This window comes from Lethenteron reissneri, chromosome 69, assembly GCF_015708825.2.
Source record: "Lethenteron reissneri isolate LAM-NWPU_2019-01 chromosome 69, ASM1570882v1, whole genome shotgun sequence".
NCBI classification, from domain to species: domain Eukaryota; kingdom Metazoa; phylum Chordata; class Hyperoartia; order Petromyzontiformes; family Petromyzontidae; genus Lethenteron; species Lethenteron reissneri.
In genome coordinates this window covers 5215087-5234785 of record NC_083847.1, presented here as the reverse complement: position 1 = coordinate 5234785, position 19699 = coordinate 5215087, and the positions used below count along the sequence as shown (strand labels likewise).

The window sequence follows — 19699 nt, the reverse complement described above, 5'->3', positions numbered from 1 at the left end:
CTACAACATACGCACTACAATGACAATAGTTTAAAGCGATTTGAAGCATGTTTAATATTTTTTGGGGGGGGCGGGGCAGAGCTTTGTGTCCAAAATCGCGTGACGTCATTTATGGACGGCCCCTTATCCGTTCTTTTTGCATGAAAAACTAAACTGTAGTCCCATGTAAGTGGTAACATTTATTTGAAGCACCCCTGTATCGCAGCCGAGGTGCGTGACGGTGCAAAGAGGCAAGTCACAGTCTTGGTTTTGACCTTCACCTGACCCCATTCAGAAACAGAACTTTTATTAGTGCCAGAGAAAATCCGATGAACCGAAATGCTATTTTTTACATTCTAGATTTGAAGCTTTCGTGACTGCAAGGATTCATACTCTAATTTTTTTTCGGTAAAGTCACGTAGGTAAAAAAAAAAATTAATAAGAAATTCTAATAAAATCCTGCATAATGCACGGACATAAGTAGTACTAATCACATACCTGCATTTCCCATATCCCCTCCCTTTGATGCTGCTAATCCTGCATAATGCACGGGCATAAGTAGTACTAATCACATACCTGCATTTCCCATAAATATGCTAAATTCCTCTTGATATGCAAATTATTTTGTCAAGGCGCCCTTTCCCCCCCCCCCCTTCCAACCCAGCTTATATATGTATGCTCCAAGCGCGTGTGCTGTTTCATTCAGACGCTGTCGCCTCGACAGACCTGGTTTCACCTGAGGACGGCTGCTTGCGTTGTGGCCGAAACGTCGTGAGAATTATTTTATTATGTTTTATTTTTATTATTTTATTACTTCCCTTCTACGTGATGACTTTACCGAAAGAACCAAGAAGATGAATCCCTGCAGTCACGAAAGCTTTAAATCGAAATTTAAAACAGGACCCTGCGGGGTGGGCTGGTAGGAATAATACTTAGTACCGGTACAGAGATATCGACCAGGTATAGAGGAGTTAAAGAAAAAATTACTATATTCTAGTGTAACGTTAATTAAAAGTGTTTGTTTTGACAAGAAACGCTGTGAGATTTAAAGACTCGTAGTCTTTCATTTCCAACACCACCCTCAACACCACCCCTCCCACGGACGGACGGACGGACGGACACATTAATCTATTGGTGGTCTGGTCCACTTCGTTCCTACCAGTATAAGATTGAACCTGCACAACGAACTTCGTTAACTACGCCCAACGCAATGCGGGGGTCACGTGGCGCGGCCACGTGCCACGGTCACGTGGCGTTGCGCGTCACAGGCATCACAATGGGGAAGTGACGGCGGTGCTTTCGCTTTGATTGGGAAGCGTCGAAATTCGCTCACGGGGGTCTCCAAAAAGTCGAAGTGCGGCCAGCCAAACGTCCCCGTTTGGTGTGCAGCGAGAAAACCCGTCGCTGATTTTGCGTTGTAAGTTTTATTCTGTTTTTGTTTCATGCATACTATATGCGTTCACTACTGTGTACAGATTAATATCTTCATTTGAAGTGTTTCGTGACTGCTGGAATCCATACTCTTTTGTTCTTGTTCTTTCGGTAAAAAATTAAAAAAAATATTTAATATATTTTATTTTATACCTACGTGACCTTACCGAAAGAACCAAAGAGTACAGATTAATGTATCAAATATGTGGACCGTATATGAATACATGTTTAAACTGTGCGAGTGATAGTACACTCATCTCGAGAATTTCTGCAACGATTGTGCATATGTTTTTGTCGGAGCAATGTATTCAGGTTGGTGTCATCACTTTAATCATAATTATATGATTATAATGACATTATTAAGTAATAAGAGATCATTGTTAATACAGTTTTTCCACTGATACACCAACAATTGCCTTATTCTTAGGTTTTTTCGGTAAAGTCACGTAGGTAAATTTTTTTATAAAAGTAAAATAAAAATAAAATAAAAATCACGACGTTTTGGAGGCAACACAAGCTTCCGTCTTCAGGTGGAACCGTCACAGCACGATAGCTGTATCATGATACAGCTGTATCATCATACAGCTGTATCATCATACAGCTGTATCATCATACAGCTGTATCATACAGCTATCGTGCTGTGACGGTTCCACCTGAAGACGGATTCTTGTGTTGCCTCCGAAACGTCGTGATTTTTATTTTATTTTAATTTTACTTTTATTAATTTAAATTTTTTTACCTACGTGACTTTACCGAAAAAAACCTAAGAATATGAATCCTTGCAGTCACGAAAGCTTCAAATCTAGAAACAATTGCCTTAGTAATGTTACCGCTTGGAATGCATTATGTATTGAGGACGCTGCATCAGCTGACTTACGTGTAAGCAACGATACCATTACTACTCGGGGAAAAATAGTCTTAAGTGAAAAAGAAAAACTTCTATTATGGATGATATTGGTCGCGTTAAACAGACTAGCGACAAAAAATCAAGCGACTGTTTGAGGTTCATTGTCGTTGTTTGGGTGTGTGGTAATCAGTCGCGCCAGTGTCTCTTCCCCTCTCCAGCATGGTAGCGACGTCAAAGATCACCCCCCCAACACCCACCCCGTATAGCCTGCTTGGGGTAATTGTTGTTAGTAGCGAGCAGCGGCACCTGACGGAGGAGGCCGGCACTGTGGTGGGTGGGTGGATGGGTGGGTGGGTGGATGGGTGGGTGGATGGGTGGGTGGGTGGATGGGTGGATGGGTGGATGGGTGGATGGGTGGATGCGTGGGTGGATGCGTGGTGGATGGGTGGATGCGTGGGTGGATGGGTAGGTGGGTGGATGGGTGGGTGGGTGGATGGGTGGGTGGATGGGTGGGTGGGTGGATGGATGGGTGGGTGGATGCGTGGATGCGTGGGTGGATGCGTGGTGGATGGGTGGATGCGTGGGTGGATGGGTAGGTGGGTGGATGGGTGGGTGGGTGGATGGGTGGATGGGTGGGTGGGTGGATGGGTGGATGGATGGGTGGATGGGTGGATGGGTGGGTGGGTGGATGGGTGGATGGTGGGTGGTGGATGGGTGGGTGGGTGGATGGGTGGGTGGGTGGATGGGTGGATGGGTGGGTGGATGGGTGGTGGTGGATGGGGGTGGGTGATGGGTGGATGGGTGGGTGGGTGGATGGATGGATGGGTGGGTGGATGGGTGGATGCGTGGATGCGTGGGTGGATGCGTGGTGGATGGGTGGGTGGGTGGGTGGATGGGTGGGTGGGTGGGTGGATGGATGGGTGGGTGGATGGGTGGGTGGGTGGATGGGTGGGTGGGTGGGTGGATGGGTGGGTGGCCAGCACCACGGCACACCCGGTTCGCCTTTGTCCTCCCTAAGTGTCGATGTTTTTTTGTTTTAACAGGGCACTCATTTGAGGCCGAGTCGACCTAGGGGAGGCCCCGTGAAACGGTTAAACCGGTGAGCGGGAATCGACCAATGTTCACCGGGGATCGCAGTGCCGCGCGCTAACCGCTGCGCCACCGCTCCCCAATAACAACAACCGCCATTCACCACTAAGTGGCGGTGACGTCACCACGGCGCCTGTGCCAGGCTATGTGCACTTTAAGGCCACGTTAAGTGTCGAACGTCCGCTGGCAGGTAGTCACGGGACAGACCCAGCTGGTGCCATGGGTTGACTGCTGTGCCAGGCTAGGTGCAGGAGGAGGTCATGGGACAGACCCAGCAGGTGCTATGGGTTGACTGCTGTGCCAGGCTAGGTGCAGGAGGAGGTCATGGGACAGACCCAGCCGGTGCTATGGGTTGTCTGCTGTGCCAAACTAGGTGCAGGAGGAGGTCATGGGACAGACCCAGCTGGTGCCATGGGTTGACTGCTGTGCCAGGCTAGGTGCAGGAGGAGGTTACAAGACAGACCCAGATAGTTCCATAGGTTGACAGTGACTGAGATATGCGACTTGCCGATGCACCACCTGTGCCCACCCCCCTACTGTGCCAGTCTAGGTGCAGGAGGTCACGGGACAAGACCCAGCTGGTGCCATGGGGTTTACTGACTGAGATGACTGACCCGTTGCATCATCCGTGCCTGCCTGCGCCTGCTGTGCCAACCACGCTGCTGCGGCTTTTCGTTTTTTTGTTGTTACCGCCCTGGGCGCACAGATGGCCGTGTCGGCGCCCGACACAGACAACCTTCTGAACTGCTCAATCTGCCTGGATGAATTCAAGGTGCCCGTGTCTCTGCCCTGCGGCCACACGTTCTGCAAGGGGTGCATCGAGAATCACTGGTTCAAAGCCCCGCAGGGGAAGGCCACCCCCCACTTCATGTGCCCGCAGTGTCGAGAAGCCTATCCCGTGGTGCCGCCGCTCAACAAGAACGTGGTGATGGACGATGTCGTCAGGGACAGGAGGGAGAGGCGGGAGAGGCGGCAGAGTGGCGATCGCAGATGGAGTGTGGTGAGTTCAGGACGATGAAGAAGGTCCCTCGACCCTGCCCCCGTGCTTGGCCGCTAACAGGCTTCGTAGCGAGTAGCAGCACCTATGAAAGTGGGGTGTGGGTGGCCAGCACCACGCCTGGCCGCATTTGTATCCCCAGTGGTGATGTTTACTACACGCTGCACCGGGCACTCATTTGAGGCTGAGTCGACCTAAGGGACGCCCAGGACCAGTTCAGATAATTGCTGTCACTGGTAGGGGCCGTGAGCGGGAATGGAACCCTGGCCTCTGCCGGGTTCGTAGCGCAGTGCGTTAATCGCTTCCCCACACAGATACACACACGCATGCACACACGGGGTGTTGTTATCGTTGACTGTGCTTGTGCACCACTGCCAACGCAGCAGCAGCAGCAGCATCATCACCAGCTCACGAACTACTATTTTTTATTTTACCAGCTAAAGGCCCACTGAGCTATGCAGCTCTTATTCAGAAGCGACCTGTCTGTTCCAAATGATAGCTCGACGAAGTGGCTCATCGTCATCATCGTGTGTACATTAATAAGAGCAGTCAAATATTCTAAACGCATGATGTTGATTCTAAACGTGGAGGGAAATCCACTCGACCACGGGGAGAGAGAACGATAGATGCAAACTCCAAACATACAGTAGGCATCATGGTCGGGATCAAACCCACAACTTCCTGTATGCCAGGCGAGGTAGTTAACATCTCCTAGCCACTGTGGCGCCCCTACTCAACACGTCCACTGCTGTCGATGATGCGCTCCACCACGATATCCTCGTCGCGACCGCCTTCGCACCGGACTTGGGAGTCGGCGGATCCGTACTGTCGTGCGATAATTCATCCATCCGGCAGCGGACCACAAGAAGTCAGCGAGTCAACGCGGTCATGGGTCCAAACTCTACACGGCCCATCGCTCGAAAACCACGACCTCCTTGTACACACCAGTCGAGGGGGGCGATAACATCTCCTTAGCCACCGCCGTGCCGTGCTAAAACGTGGCGGCGTGCGTTTCGTACCATTGTTCAGGAGCTGCTGAGCGCGTTCAAGCAAACGCTGACGGACAGGGAGCGGGTGACCACCGCCCTCACTAGCAGCCTCCTGGACAAGTTGGACGCCGCAGAGGTAAGGGGGGCTTGGCTACTCGCCACCGTGGACCTCAAGCCACATTGCTCGTCCACCTTCACAACAGGCTCGACGATTCCAAACCCCCCCCTCCCCGCAATCATAGGTGTGTGTGTGTGTATCCAGTTGGGTGTTTGAACATCTTAACGCCCCCCCCCAATCCCCCCCTCCCCTCCCCCTGTACACCCTGCTCTTCTTTCTAGATTTGAAGCTTTCGTGACTGCAAGGATTCATACTCTTAGGTTTTTTCGGTAAAGTCACGTAGGTAAAAAATTTAAATTAATAAAAGTAAACTAAAACAAATTAAAAAATTCACGACGTTTCGGAAGCAACACAAGCCTCCGTCTTCAGGTGGAACCGTCACAGCCACGACAGCTGTATCAAGTGAATGAGAGATCACAAGAAATACCACCCCGTATATATAATGGTTGAGGGGGGAAGGGCCAGGAACGGCACACTTTTTTATTAATATGGTAAGGTGAGGCTTAAGACCAAGAGTAGACTGCATAAGGTGAGGCTTAAGACCTATATGCTCTTCTTGTAGATGAGGTGATCGTGGTTGGCACGGCAAAGAGTGGTGGGTGGGGTTACGAAACGGGACATTTTTGCCAGTATCAAAGTGTGAAAAAACAAGACTAGAATTTGGTGTTTGAACATCTTAACACCTATTTTATTGCCAGAAAGAGTCAAACCGATTCTTGTTTTTTCAGTGGTCGGGTTGTCGTTCCGGTTTGCCGAACGAATTCAGCGTTACGAGGTCGCGCTCACTACACACGCAAAGTGCTTGCCGCAAATAAAACCACGATGCCTTGCCGATGTCCTCATCGAGGAGCTTAGACCGTCACGTGTACGCCGGTCATCCTCGCAGCATTATAGCCAACAAGGTGGCAATGTAGCAGAGCATCGAGAAGGCTCGATTTATTGAATAAGTATAACCCGTAAAAACAAAGTTTTTCACTATAAATCCTTTATATGCGTGGCAACGAACTTAATATAAAGGATTTAAAAATATATTCGCCTGTGGAGGACGCGGGGATCGATCCCGCGACCTTTGGCATGGGAAGCGAGGGCGCTACCAACTGCGCTACTCCGCCACGGCCTGTGGAGGGGTTACACTCTGGGCTCTTATACTGTGACGTTCAACCAAAGCCAAGAATGAGTTCTATTTGAATATATGTAAAATAATTTTTTTTTGCCTAAAAAAGTGTAAAATTTTGGGAATTTTTTTTCACGAAAATTAATTGTCTCGCACAACGAGTCTGTGTGGAAAATATCAGCTCGATTGGATCACGGGAAGTGGGATAAAAAACGACCGAAAGATTTGCACGGTCGTAAGCAAGCAAGCACGCAAGCAAGTATGCGAACTTAATATAAAGGATTTAAAAATCGCTAAATCTACGGGACTTCTGGCAAAAACATTAGCAAGCTGCAGTGTGTACAAAATGCGCCGACACGTGTCGTGACGGGCACTGCAAGGTCCGACCGTGTCCGTCCGGTGCTCGCCAAAGCTGCATTAGCTTCCGGTTGCCGAACGAATACATAATGAGGTCACACTCATTGCACGCAAAGTGCTTGCCACAAATGAACCGCGATACCTTGTTGCTGATCTTGTCAAGGAGCATAAACCATCTTCACCTGGACTCTGGTCATCCTCGCAGCAGCGGCTTTTGGCTAACGATCGAACAATGACGGTCGCCGCATCGCAAGCTTTCAGATTCTGCTTCTGTGGGCGTCTGGAACGCTCTTCCTTCCGATGTTAGTGTAATAAACCTTCTCGAGACGGCTTCCGGAATCAGTCCTTTTATTTTCCAACTTCCACAGTTACACTTCACACACTCCCCGTTGCTGACAGACAACGGAACGGGCAGACTCCCAGCCAAGTCCCCACCGCACACGTGGCACCCAGAGCCCCGTACGCGCGTGACTCCTGCTCTTTTCGTTCCCAGATCTGCTCTCGACTCCTCTGTCTCTCCCCCTCTTAATCCCTGGGTCACGTGGTACCCCTAAGCCAATCCTCCGTAGTCAGCGTTGACCGTTCCAGATGGTTCCCCGTCAATCCCGGGACCACGCCTCTGATCCGGCTTCCCATTAGCTGAGGCCCCGATCAGCCAGGCCAATCACCCCTGCTAACATGCCGTGATCACGCCGAGGCCATGCTCCCTGGCTCACCCCTTATTGGCTACAAAGCGGGACCGGCAAGCCAATCCCCACGTGAGCCCTACATGGCTCTTATTACATTAGGAAGCGACTGGAGCTATGCACGTTTAAATAATCTAGATTGAAAACTCATTCCTTGAGAACGGCTTTTTGTATTTAGTTGTCCTTCCCCTGCACCACCGATTAGCACGGTTGGCTGCGAGTAGTGCACACAGTACACATACAGTACACACGCAATATTGTATTTCTCTGCGTGTATTTCTGTGTGCCTATCCCTATGTGTATGTATCTCTGTGTAAGTGTCTCTGCTGGCCCAATAGGGGGCACAGCTGGTGCATCTGCCAGTCATCTCAGTCAGTCAACCCATGGCACCTGCCGGGTCTATCCCGTGACCTGTCAGCGGCGAGCCTTCGACACTTCACGTGGCCTCGAAGTGCACCTAGCCTGGCACAGGTGCCATGGTGACATCACCGCCACTTATTGGCGAATGGCGGCTGCTGTTGTTTCCCTGTATCGGAATCGGAATCTGTATTTGTCCTGGAGGGATCCGATGAGCTAAGAAGCATTTTTTCACAGATGTCCAGTAGGTGACGGGTGAGACGGGTGCCAACCAACTAGTGCACCACAGTACACATCTGTGTGTCGTGCACACAGTACAATACACTGTTGTTGTCTCATGTCCGGCCGCATGTCGAGTGAATGTTTGGTAGAAGTCGGTTGAGCCGCATGCACAGCGCGAAATCGCACAAACCCAACCCGCACAGAGCCGTAGGGAAACCTGTGCCAGGCTAATTCAGTTGTGGAGAGTGTGTGGAGTGGAGTAGAGTGAGATGAGAGGCAGGAGAGTGCGTGGAGGGGAGAGTAGATTGAGATCAAAGGTAGGAGAGTGTGTGGAGTGGAGTAGAGTGAGATGAGAGGTAGGAGAGTGTGTGGAGTGGAGTAGAGTGAGATGAGAGGTAGGAAAGTGCGTGGAGGGGAGTAGAGTGAGATGAGAGGTAGGAGAGTGCGTGGAGGGGAGTGGAGTGAGATCAGAGGTAGGAGAGTGCGTGGAGGGGAGTGGAGTGAGATGAGAGGTAGGAGAGTGCGTGGAGGGGAGTGGAGTGAGATGAGAGGTAGGAAAGTGCGTGGAGGGGAGTAGAGTGAGATGAGAGGTAGGAGAGTGCGTGGAGGGGAGTGGAGTGAGATCAGAGGTAGGAGAGTGCGTGGAGGGGAGTGGAGTGAGATGAGAGGTAGGAGAGTGTGTGGAGGGGAGAGTAGATTAAGATCAGAGGTAGGAGAGTGCGTGGAGTGGAGTGGAGTGAGATGAGAGGGGGAGAGGCAGGAGAATGCGTGCAGGGGAGAGTAGATTGAGATCAGAGGTAGGAGAGTGCGTGGAGGGGAGTGGAGTGAGATGAGAGGTAGGAGAGTGCGTGGAGGGGAGTGGAGTGAGATGAGAGGTAGGAGAGTGCGTGGAGGGGAGTGGAGTGAGATGAGAGGTAGGAGAGTGCGTGGAGGGGAGTGGAGTGAGATGAGAGGTAGGAGAGTGCGTGGAGGGGAGTGGAGTGAGATGAGAGGGGGAGAGGCAGGAGAATGCGTGGAGGGGAGAGTAGATTAAGATCATAGGTAGGAGAGTGCGTGGAGTGGAGTGAGATGAGAGGGGGAGAGGCAGGAGAATGCGTGGAGGGGAGTGGAGTGAGATGAGAGGTGGGAGAGTGCGTGGAGGGGAGTGGAGTGAAATGAGAGGAGGAGAGGTAGGAGAGTGCGTGGAGGGGAGTGGAGTGAAATGAGAGGTAGGAGAGTGTGTGGAGGGGAGTGGAGTGAAATGAGAGGAGGAGAGGTAGGAGAGTGCGTGGAGGGGAGTGGAGTGAGATGAGAGGTAGGAGAGTGCGTGGAGGGGAGTAGAGTGAGATGAGAGGAGGAGAGGCAGGAGAATGCGTGGAGGGGAGAGTAGTTTGAAATCAGAGGTAGGAGAGTGCGTGGAGGGGAGAGTAGATTGAGATCAGAGGTAGGAGTGCGTGGAGTGGAGTGGAGTGAGATGAGAGGCAGGAGAGTGTGTGGAGGGGAGTAGAGTGAGATGAGAGGGGAGAGAGGTAGGAGAGTGCATGGAGGGGAGTAGAGTGAGATGAGAGGGGAGAGATGTAGGAGAGTGCTTGGAGGGGAATAGAGTGAGATGAGAGGTACGCAGGAACTAGTCCATCGAGGATCGAAAAATCGTGTAGACTGTGAGCACAATATTGACATTGGTCCAGCCATTGAATCGGGAGCCCGCAGTGGAGGGTTTGCGATGGAGGCACCTAGGAGATGGGTTGCAACTTGGGGTCTTGTACTAGACTGACGGAGCCCCGTTACCCGTTGCCATCCCGTAGAAAGCGGCAGGGTGCTTCAAGCGGAGGCTGAGCTCCAGCTACGACGACCTCCTGCGCCTCGTCGCCGAGGACCACGAGTCGGCGCTGAGGGCCGTGGACGCAGAGCGCGACGCCAAACTCTCGGCGATTCGGCGCGAGCACGGGAGGTGCGCCGAGGTGCTGGGCGGCCTCCGGGAGATGCTGGGCAGGATCGGCGACCTGGAGGCGACCCGGGACGACGCGGAGTTCCTCCAGGTGTGATTGGCGGCGGCACGGAGCGACTCCGCGCAGGGATGCGTCGTGGGGGGGGGGGGGTCGCGCTCGCTAGGCACGTGCGCGCGAAGGGGCTTGGCACAAATCGGGGGCGGCCGACCCGTCACAGGCCGAGAGCCGTAAAAGTGACCGTGAGTTCCGCAAAGTGCCAAGTGTGTCTCTACACGCGCTCCTTGCCGTAGAGATCCGCGGTCAGTGGATACTTTTGGATTATCTGCAATTTTTAATTATCTGCGGCCGTCCGCTCCGTCGTTAGCACAGATAATCGAGAATCCGACTGTGTTGACAGTTTTTAGCACAGCATGGGCGGGAGACATGAATTATTCTTTGCATGCATTAATGTTAATGGAAGTCAGTTTGAACATTTTGCTGAAATAAATTACATAACCACGTGTGATTTAGTGATAGGTTTTCACCCTTTTACCTGGCAACAAAACTGACACCTTTATACAAGGGATCATGTTTGCATAGACCACAACAATTGCGGTCAAAATGCAAACAAAAAGACAACTCTGATCATGTATGCACTGTCCTTGAAATTGATTGGTCCACACCCGAGACAGCTTTTCTTTAGAGCCTAGTCTCACCATGGTGTTGGACCAGATGACGCCAAAAGGCGCACAACTCAAAGACAATGCACCATCAGAGTATTGAGAGCTCGGGGTGAGCATTTACATTATGAGATCTCCTTTGCCACACGTGTGATTTGTTAAAATAAATACAATAAACCTCCATAATGCAGGTTTTTTTTGGGGTTAAATCGCGTAAGTATGTAAATGTGTAGTTTCTCAAAGAAACCTGTATTATGGATGATATTGGTTGCAAAAGCCTACGTGTTATACAATAAACCTGTGTGCCGACTTTCGAGTCACCCTGTATAACGGGGGGAAAAAAATTAACACTACAACTTGTCCATGAACTGAATCTGACTTTGTATCTTTGTGCGTGCATTTGTGCATCTGTGTGTATCAGGGCCTCAACGACAATTGGCAGAGGTGAGTTTGAACGTGTTAAATACAATACAGTTCTTTTATATACGTTCTGACCGCTGGTGCCCCGACTGGACATCAGATTCCTCCTCCGGTCTAAATAAACGTTCACGATTCTGATTATCTCGCAGGCTGCCCGTTTGACACACGGAGAGATGCAGCGATCGCTCTCTCCCGAGGTTCACAGATAGATCGGTTTAGCACGCAGTCACGCGATCTAACCCAACAACGGCTAGAATAAACCAAATCTCCTGATTTGAAGCTTTCGTGACTGCAGGAATTACTCTTTGGTTCTTTCGGTAAAGTCACGTAGAAAGAAAATATATTCAATAATAGAATACGACGTTTTGATTGCAACACAAGCAGTCATCATCAGGATAGAACTACATTTCAGAGAGACGAAACACAGACACAGAGACACACAGACAGACACACAAGTAGAGAGAGACATACATCATAGACACGCGACTTTAGGGAAAGAACCAAAGCGTATCCAAATCTCCTTGATGTCACGAATAGATTCTTCGTCACGTTACGCGACGCTGTCGATCGGACCGCACTCAGCGCGCGGGCCGGAAGTCGGAGCGAAGGAGGCGCCGCAATGCGACCGTAACGACGACAACGTCGTCATTATTCTTCGCAGGTTCATGAATTCGCTCAACGAGCACCTGGAACAACCTCCGAGCGTGCCGGTCGAGTTCGCGACCGCGGACCAACTCCAGCAGCGGATGGACGAGCTCCTGAGCCTCTTCACAGCTTCCAGGCGAGCCGCGCCTTCCCTGCCCGAGACGCCCCGGGCTGTAGAAGCGGCGGAGGGGATGCCAGGAGGGGGGGGAGCAGCGCCCCTTCCATCCCCAGCCACGCTCCCAGCTCCGTCCCCTGCTCTGACCCCAGCTCTGCTCGCAGCTCCAATCCCTTCTCCATCCTCAGCTCCAATCCCTTCTCCATCCTCAGCTCCACTCCGATCTCAGTCTTCAGCTCCATTCCCTTCTCTATCCTCAGCTCCACTCCCATCTCAGTCCTCAGCTCCACTCCCTTCTCCGTCCTCAGCTCCACTCCCATCTCCGTCCTCAGCTCCAATCCCTTCTCCATCCTCAGCTCCAATCCCTTCTCCGTCCTCAGCTCCAATCCCTTCTCCGTCCTCAGCTCCAATTCCTTCTCTGTCCTCAGCTCCACTCCCAGCTCCACTCTCAGCTCCACTCCCATCTTCGTCCTCAGCTCCACTCCCATCTTCGTCCTCAGCTCCACTCCCATCTCAGTCCTCAGCTCCACTCCCATCTCAGTCCTCAGCTCCACTCCCATCTCAGTCCTCAGCTCCGCTCCCATCTCAGTCCTCAGCTCCACTCCCTTCTCAGTCCTCAGCTCCACTCCCATCTCAGTCCTCAGCTCCACTCCCTTCTCAGTCCTCAGCTCCACTCCCATCTCCGTCCTCAGCTCCGCTCCCATCTCCATCCTCAGCTCCAATCCCATCTCAGTCCTCAGCTCCACTCCCATCTCCATCCTCAGCTCCAATCCCATCTCAGTCTTCAGCTCCACTCCCATCTCCGTCCTCAGCTCCACTCCCATCTTCGTCCCCAGCTCCGACCCCAGCTCCCTCTCCAGCCATGCTCTTGGCAATGCAGGAGCCAGAACCGGCGCCACCTCGATCCACTACCGCGGCGCCTGGACACTCCGCATGGAGCGACGTCTCGCTGGTTCGCCCCAACAGGGCCGAATTGATACGGAGATGTAAGTCGTGCGTTACACCAGGAGTGAGGAACCTCCCCCCTCCCTACCCCCTCCCTCGTTCCTGCTCTCTCTTTTCTCCTTTCTTCTTCCTCTCCCCTCCCTCCTACCTCCTCCTTCCTGTTCCCTCCCTCCCTACCCCCTCCCTCCTGCTCTCTCCTCCCTCCTTTCTCCATCCTTCCTGCAACCCTCCCTCTCATCCCTCCCCCACCCCCCAATCCACCCTCTCTCCTCCCTGCTGCCTCCTCCCCTCTATGCTCCCTTCTCCTCCCAATCATCTTCCACCTCCCCCCTTCCTCCTCCCTCCTACTCCCTCCCTGCACTGCCCCACTCCTCCCTCTCCTTCCTCCGGCTCCTCGGTGTTCTGTTGTCCGGCCACCACGTTTGGCTCTCCCGGAGGCTTGTTGTTGTATGTGTAATGTGAGGTTACACCTTGGCGATAGTGATAGGCTCTGCCGGCCTCAGCCCGCAGCCAATGGGGAGTCGAGCCAGGGGCGTGGCCCTGGAGCTGGACAGTATCTTCGAGAAAGTTCCAGGGGTGTGGCTGAGGATCGGCTACGTGGTATCACGTGGGCCAGGGATTATAAGGGGTGGAGTAAGACAGCACGCGGTCAGTGTGCGGAGGAACGAAGGGGGAAGCCACGTGGCTGGTGCCGTGGTCCCGCTCCAGCCACGCGGCGGTCTCTCTCACGCGGTCAGCCAGCAGCGTGAGGGAGCGGAGAGGGAGGCGAGGGAACCGAGTGTGTGACCGGGAGAAACGAATAAACAACTGAAGTCAAGACGTTGTCTGAACGGGATTTATTACCTATGTATGTTTGTTGAACTTCTTTCGCACCGTACGTATCAAACCTTGCTCATTGGAGGTGCGGGGGGGGGACAAACTAAATACAACAACAAGCAGTTCTAAAGATTCTATTTAATTTATACCTGATGATGATTGCTTGTGTTGCAATCGAAACGTCGTATGCTAGTATTTAATTTAATTTATTATTGTATCTTTATACGTGACTTTACCGAAAGAACCAAAGAACAGTTCTAAAGAAATTAGTTTTCAATTTAGAATAGTGGTGTCGTGTATCGTAGCGTAGTATATAGTAGTGTATAGTCTAGTGCAGGGGTCGGGCACCTTTTTGACTGGGAGAGCCATAAAAGCCAAATATTTCTAAATGTATTTCATTGAGAGCCATATAGTATTTTTAACGTATAATAAATTAAATATGTCTTACTTTTAATGCGACTTCTGGTCACGGGATCCGTGACCCGAGAAATTTTATCTTCAAAACTAATTTCTGTTCACTTTAAAATGACACAGTATTATTAAGCAATATCACAAGTATTTTAAAATCAGTTTCAAACTGATTTTATTTTTATTTTTTTATTATTATTTTTTTCAACTCAAAATTGTCTGGGAGCCATATGCCGTCACCAGAAGAGCCATATATGGCTCGCGGGCCATAGGTTCCCGACCGCTGGTCTAGTGTATAGTGTAGTATGTAGTGTATAGTGTAGTGCAGTATGTAGTGTATAGTGTAGTGTGTATTGTAGTGTATAGTCGTATGTATGTTTAACTTCTTTCGCACCGCACCGTACGTAGCAAACCGAGCTCATCGGACGTGCGGGGAAAAGATAACAACTTTAAAACAACAAGAAGCAGTTCTAAAGAAATTAGTTTGTCGTTTATATTTTTATTGGTCCTCTGTTTTTCCTCTCTCTATCGTTTTTCTAATTCTCTCCCCCGCTCCAACCTCTTCCTACCCTAACGTAGTGTTTATTTCTTCATCGACTTTGTACAGTTGCTCGAAATGTGATTGCATTGAAATGATAGCTATATGCGTGTATATATGTAGAACTTGTCTTTGGACGGTGGTTAGGAGATGTTAACTACCTCGCCTAGTATGCCGGTCGTGTATTCGATCCCAACAATGACGCCTGCTGTATATTTGGAGTTTGATGGTTCTCTCTCTCCCTCTGCTCACGTGGATTTTTCTCCGGGTCCTCCGGTTTTCCCTCCACGTTTACAAAACATGCGTTTGGCATATTTGGCCGCTATAAATTTCACGTGATCAACCGCTTCGTTGAGCTTATCATTTGTGATGGCAAAGTCGCTTCTGAAAAAAGAGCTACAAAGCTCAGTGGGGCCTTACCTGGTTAAAGAAAAAAGTTTTGTAGTTGTTTCATATGTATCGTTGTGTTCTAGATGGCCGTTCTCCGTGTCTGAACCCGGACTCGGCTCACCGCTGGCTTTGGGTGTCCGAGAACCGCAGGATGGTGAAGATGGATCTAAACCAGAAGCAGCCCGACCAGCCGGACCGGTTCGAATCTCATCAGCAGGTCCTGGGCTCTGACGGCTTCTCGTCCGGACGCCATTACTGGGAGGTGGATGTGGGCAAAGCCAAGTGGTGGCGCGTGGGTGCCGCGTACGAGACGATCCCGCGGAAAGGCGAAGATAATGGGTATAGGCTGGGGGAGAACTCCGTGTCCTGGTGCTTGCATAAGCAGAGCAGCCTGACGGCGCGACACGCGGGTGTGGAGGATCCGGTGAGGACGATGGCGACGACTCAGAGAATCGGCCTCTACCTGGACTGTGAGGCAGGGCTTCTGTCGTTTTACGGCGACACTGGCGGCGACGTCGTCGAGTTGCTGCACTCGTTCGAGCACAAATTCCAGCAGCCTCTCCTGCCCGCGTTCGAGCTGGGCGGACAGTTCAAGGGTAACTTTCTGTCGATAGCAAAGCTCGACTGATGCGCCGCTTGCGGTCAAGTCGAATTCACAAATGTGTTCGTCGTCAAGTTACGCGGGGCTGACGATCAGAACGCACTCGGCGCGTGGGCGGGAAGTCAGAGCGAACGAGGGGGGCAATGGGACCTTTTTTGGTGCAAAGCTGCCAATCAAAGCGCCATCAATCACATTCATGTTCATAAACGTAGAACATTCTTTACGATCTAAAGTATATAAAACATATATATACACTGCAGTCAACTCATGCGAAGCCTAGCTCTGCAACGCCACCCAAACAAACCAACGCCGAGTCTGGAGGATGGGTCGTGGCCTAAACGGAAAGAGATGCGGCCTAACGAGAAAGGGGGCAGCGCCTAAAGAGGAAAGGTTGTCTTAAAGAGGAAGTGGCATGCCGTACAGAGGTTGAATGTCCCTGTTGACTTAAGGTTCTATTCTATTCCCTGTGGCAATACGCAGAGGTATGGACTCGAGTCATGTGACTTGGACTCGAGTCAGACTCGAGTCATGAATTTGATGACTTCAGACTCGACTTGGACTTGCATAACAATGACTTTGTCCCACCTCTGAGGTGTGGACTCGAGTCATGTGACTTGGACTCGAGTCAGACTCGAGTCATGAATTTGATGACTTCAGACTCGACTTGGACTTGCATAACAATGACTTTGTCCCACCTCTGAGGTGTGGACTCGAGTCATGTGACTTGGACTCGAGTCAGACTCGAGTCATGAATTTGATGACTTCAGACTCGACTTGGACTTGCATAACAATGACTTTGTCCCACCTCTGGCAATACGTTCATGAGCAAAATGCCACTGTCGAGGCCTGCGAGCCACGAGAGGGCTTTGGCTATACCTCTGTTGAAGGAGCGAAGACTACACTGGTGTACATAATCAACGTTTTTTTGGGTTTAGATCGTGTTTATTTATAAATGTGTCGTAACCCTCCACCACCCGACACGGCCAATCAGTAAAAAAGTGTCACGTTGACAAAGACAAATAGTTCACTGCTTTAGCCCACCGGTGTGTTGAAGCCACAACATTTACAATTTGAGTACGACGTTTCGCTGGTAATTGCAACCAGCATCATCGGGCAATTCGCCAGAATTCGCCAGAATTGCCCGATGATGCTGGTTGCAATTACCAGCGAAACGTCGTACTCAAATTGTAAATGTTGTGGCTTCAACACACCGGTGGGCTAAAGCAGTGAACTATTTGTCTTTGTCAACGTGACACTTTTTTACTGAGTGGCCGTGTCGGGTGGTGGAGGGTTACGACACATTTATAAATAAACGCGATCTAAACCCAAAAAACGTTGATTATGAATAACATTGGTCGCGAAAGCCTACGTGTTACACTGGTGTACTATGCGGTCCATAGTTTGTGTTTCCTGCCCACAATCGTACTACTGTGGCTTGGTGTCTTTAATTTTCCATTCACGAAGGAGATGTCCGCGCATCGGCCTGTTGATGCGGGTGATGGTTACACCACCAGTGTCTACGGGGAATGTCAAAGCCAGGAGGTTATGATGATGCTTGGGTCTCGTTTGTTCCACTCTATTCGCCAACAGCAGCGTTCTTCCGCAACTGGGTGAGGTTCTAGGATGGCGACAGCAGCAGTGCGATCCCAGAAGGGGCATCGGGACTCGAGACAAAGGCGACATGACATTGTTGAGATCTTGGTTGATGACGTTTGTAGGTTGGTTGTCTTCGGCAAGAAGAGGCGTCACCTCCCTTGCAGCTTTTGCGTGATGTCTCTGTGGATATTTGGTTTGCAGAATGTTTGCAAGGACAGGGAGCCGGGTGATTGTTGTCGGTTTGAATGCTCCAGTTTGTGATGCGTGTTGTGTCGTGTTGAGTGAACCCCCAGTTGAAACTTTGAAGCTAATTTTTATTCGTGATTGAAATGTGTGAACGCATGCGCGCACAAAAAACGAGACAATACGAATGGGAAATACAATCACAAGGACGTGTTATCGTAAACCGATATCGCATTCATCATCATATCGTGAAATTTAACATGATACCTTGTCATATCCTGATAAAAAATATGTTGTGGCATCCCTAGCATGAGCACACAAATAAAATAAATAAAAATATATAGCTTGATGTGAAATTGGTTCAGTTACTTTGGTGTTTTCCCCTCGCATGTGTTAGTTTTCTCCAGTTGCTCCGATTTTCCTCCTGCATGTAAGACACTCATCATTCATTGGCTTCAAACACCTTAATAATACATAGAGAGGACCGCAGAGCGTGGGCAATTGTTGGTCGCGCCGGCTCAACCTTACGTGGCTCCTGCTGCCGACTTTCCCCTCCCGTCCGGTTCATCCTCGCGCCTCCCTGAGTCGACCCTATCCATGTGATGGTGGCGCTTTGAGTGGCAGAATTGCGACTAAAGGTCGCCACGTGTCGTGACAAGGCCAACACGGTGGTGGCGTGTAGCGTAGTAGTATCGACAAGGCTCGATTGTTGCAACTCGCTGCCCTACGGGACGTCTGGCAAAAACATTAGCAAGCGGCAGCGTGCACAAAATTCTCTGGCACTTGTGATGGGTACTGCAAGATCCGACCGTGTCCGTCCGGTGCTCACCGAGCTGCATTGGCTTCTGGTCGCCGAACGAATACATCACGAGGTCGCACTCATTACACACAAAGTGCTTGCCACAAATGAACCGCAATACCATGCTGATCTCAAGGAGCATAAACCAACATCGCACGATCTCCAGTCGTCCTCGCAGCAGCGGCTTTTGGCTGGCCATCGAACAAAGGCGCATCGCGCACTTTCAGATGCGCTTCTGCGGCCATCTGGAACGCTCTTGCGATATTAGGAAGCCACCAGAGCTATGCACTTTTAAATCATTTAGATTGAACACTCATTTCTTTAGAAGTGCTTTTTGTGTTTAGTTTGTTGTTCTTTCCCCGCACCTCCAATTAGCACAATTGAGTATGTACGGTGCAACATACCGTACATACATCACTAACCAGCCCATCAACGATGCCAAAAACGCACACCACACGCGACATTCGTACCGTGCAGCAATACCCCGGTTTCCGTCCGGGGATGCAAAACGGCGTAAATCGAAGCGCATTACAGGACCGGTGGTGGAGGTGAAGGTTTGAGGCGACGGATACAAGAGAGGGCGGATGGTGCAGTCAGCGATGTAAGTCTGCGGGGTTGAGGCGACGCTAAACGGGTGCGACGTATTTGCGAAACGATGCCAGAATCATGATCATGATCAGAATGTTTATTTATACTGCAGGAGGAATCCGATTAGCTATGAAGCTCCTTTTCACAGATGTCCATTTGGGGGCACGGGGTACGAACGTTACAACAACAAACGCAACACTCACAAGCACGATGAGAGTGCAAAGTATAGGGAAGGTAAGCAAATCGCTACAAAAATAAATACTAATTAAACTAAACTATTTATATTTTACCAGGTAAAGACCCACCGAGACCAGTAGCTTATTTTGCAGACTTAATATCGGGGCATTGCCGTGCTTCAAACTCGCGATTGGCTACGTACAGTGCGAAAGAAGTCCAACATACACGCGGTCTGTTCCCCTATACAGCGGTGGCAGTTGCGTTCCCGAAGAACGCTGCGCTTCGGAAACATCGCGTTATAATAAAGAATAATATAGAGGTAAAGCGCAGTCCACGATAACACGTGAGATGCGTATGCAGGCCGAACAAATAGAGTAAAAGCTTGGATTGCGAGCAATCCAAAGCACTCGTATATCAAAGCACTCGTATATCAGTTGTGATCACGTGACGCTCGGCAGACAAAGCGTAGACACGTGCTACTCGTATTGCAAGACCTCGCTCGTTTATCAAATTAATATTTATTTTAAAAATTTGCTCGTCTTGCAAAACACTCGCAAGTTACTCGCAATCCAAGGTTTTACTGGTAATATTAAAAACGATGGACATTTATAAAAACGCGCCAAATCTTGCCGACTGGTCAACAAACTCGGAGGCGTGGAGCCAAGCTGAGGGCTGCTCGAAAGCCCGGATCCAGATAGAGATAGA

At 50.5% G+C, this 19699-nt stretch overlaps 1 protein-coding gene across 2 annotated transcripts; it reads left to right on the top strand.

Moving 5' to 3' along the window:
* Positions 1-3300: 3300 nt before the first annotated feature.
* Positions 3301-16555, top strand: LOC133360743 (uncharacterized). Of its 2 annotated transcripts, none has more exons than XM_061579575.1 (7): positions 3301-3356; positions 4053-4346; positions 5373-5468; positions 9971-10204; positions 11195-11217; positions 11855-12939; positions 15134-16555. In XM_061579575.1, the coding sequence occupies exons 2-7, from the start codon at positions 4053-4055 to the stop codon at positions 15676-15678; spliced, it is 2277 nt and encodes a 758-aa protein (XP_061435559.1). In that variant the 5' UTR covers positions 3301-3356; the 3' UTR covers positions 15679-16555. The 2 variants fall into 2 exon arrangements, with proteins under 2 accessions (XP_061435559.1, XP_061435558.1); XM_061579574.1 differs by lacking the exon at positions 3301-3356 and adding an exon at positions 3365-3603 and having other exon boundaries at positions 3732-4346.
* Positions 16556-19699: the final 3144 nt, after the last annotated feature.

What these genes read in the sequence shown, in the direction of transcription:
- LOC133360743 (XM_061579575.1), top strand. Translation starts at nt 4,053, where the DNA reads ATGGCCGTGTCGGCGCCCGACACAGACAACCTTCTGAACTGCTCAATC. An exon ending in GCGATCGCAGATGGAGTGTG is followed by an intron (nt 4,347 to 5,372) that starts GTGAGTTCAGGA and finishes ACCATTGTTCAG; the next exon opens with GAGCTGCTGAGCGCGTTCAA. An exon ending in CTCAACGACAATTGGCAGAG is followed by an intron (nt 11,218 to 11,854) that starts GTGAGTTTGAAC and finishes TATTCTTCGCAG; the next exon opens with GTTCATGAATTCGCTCAACG.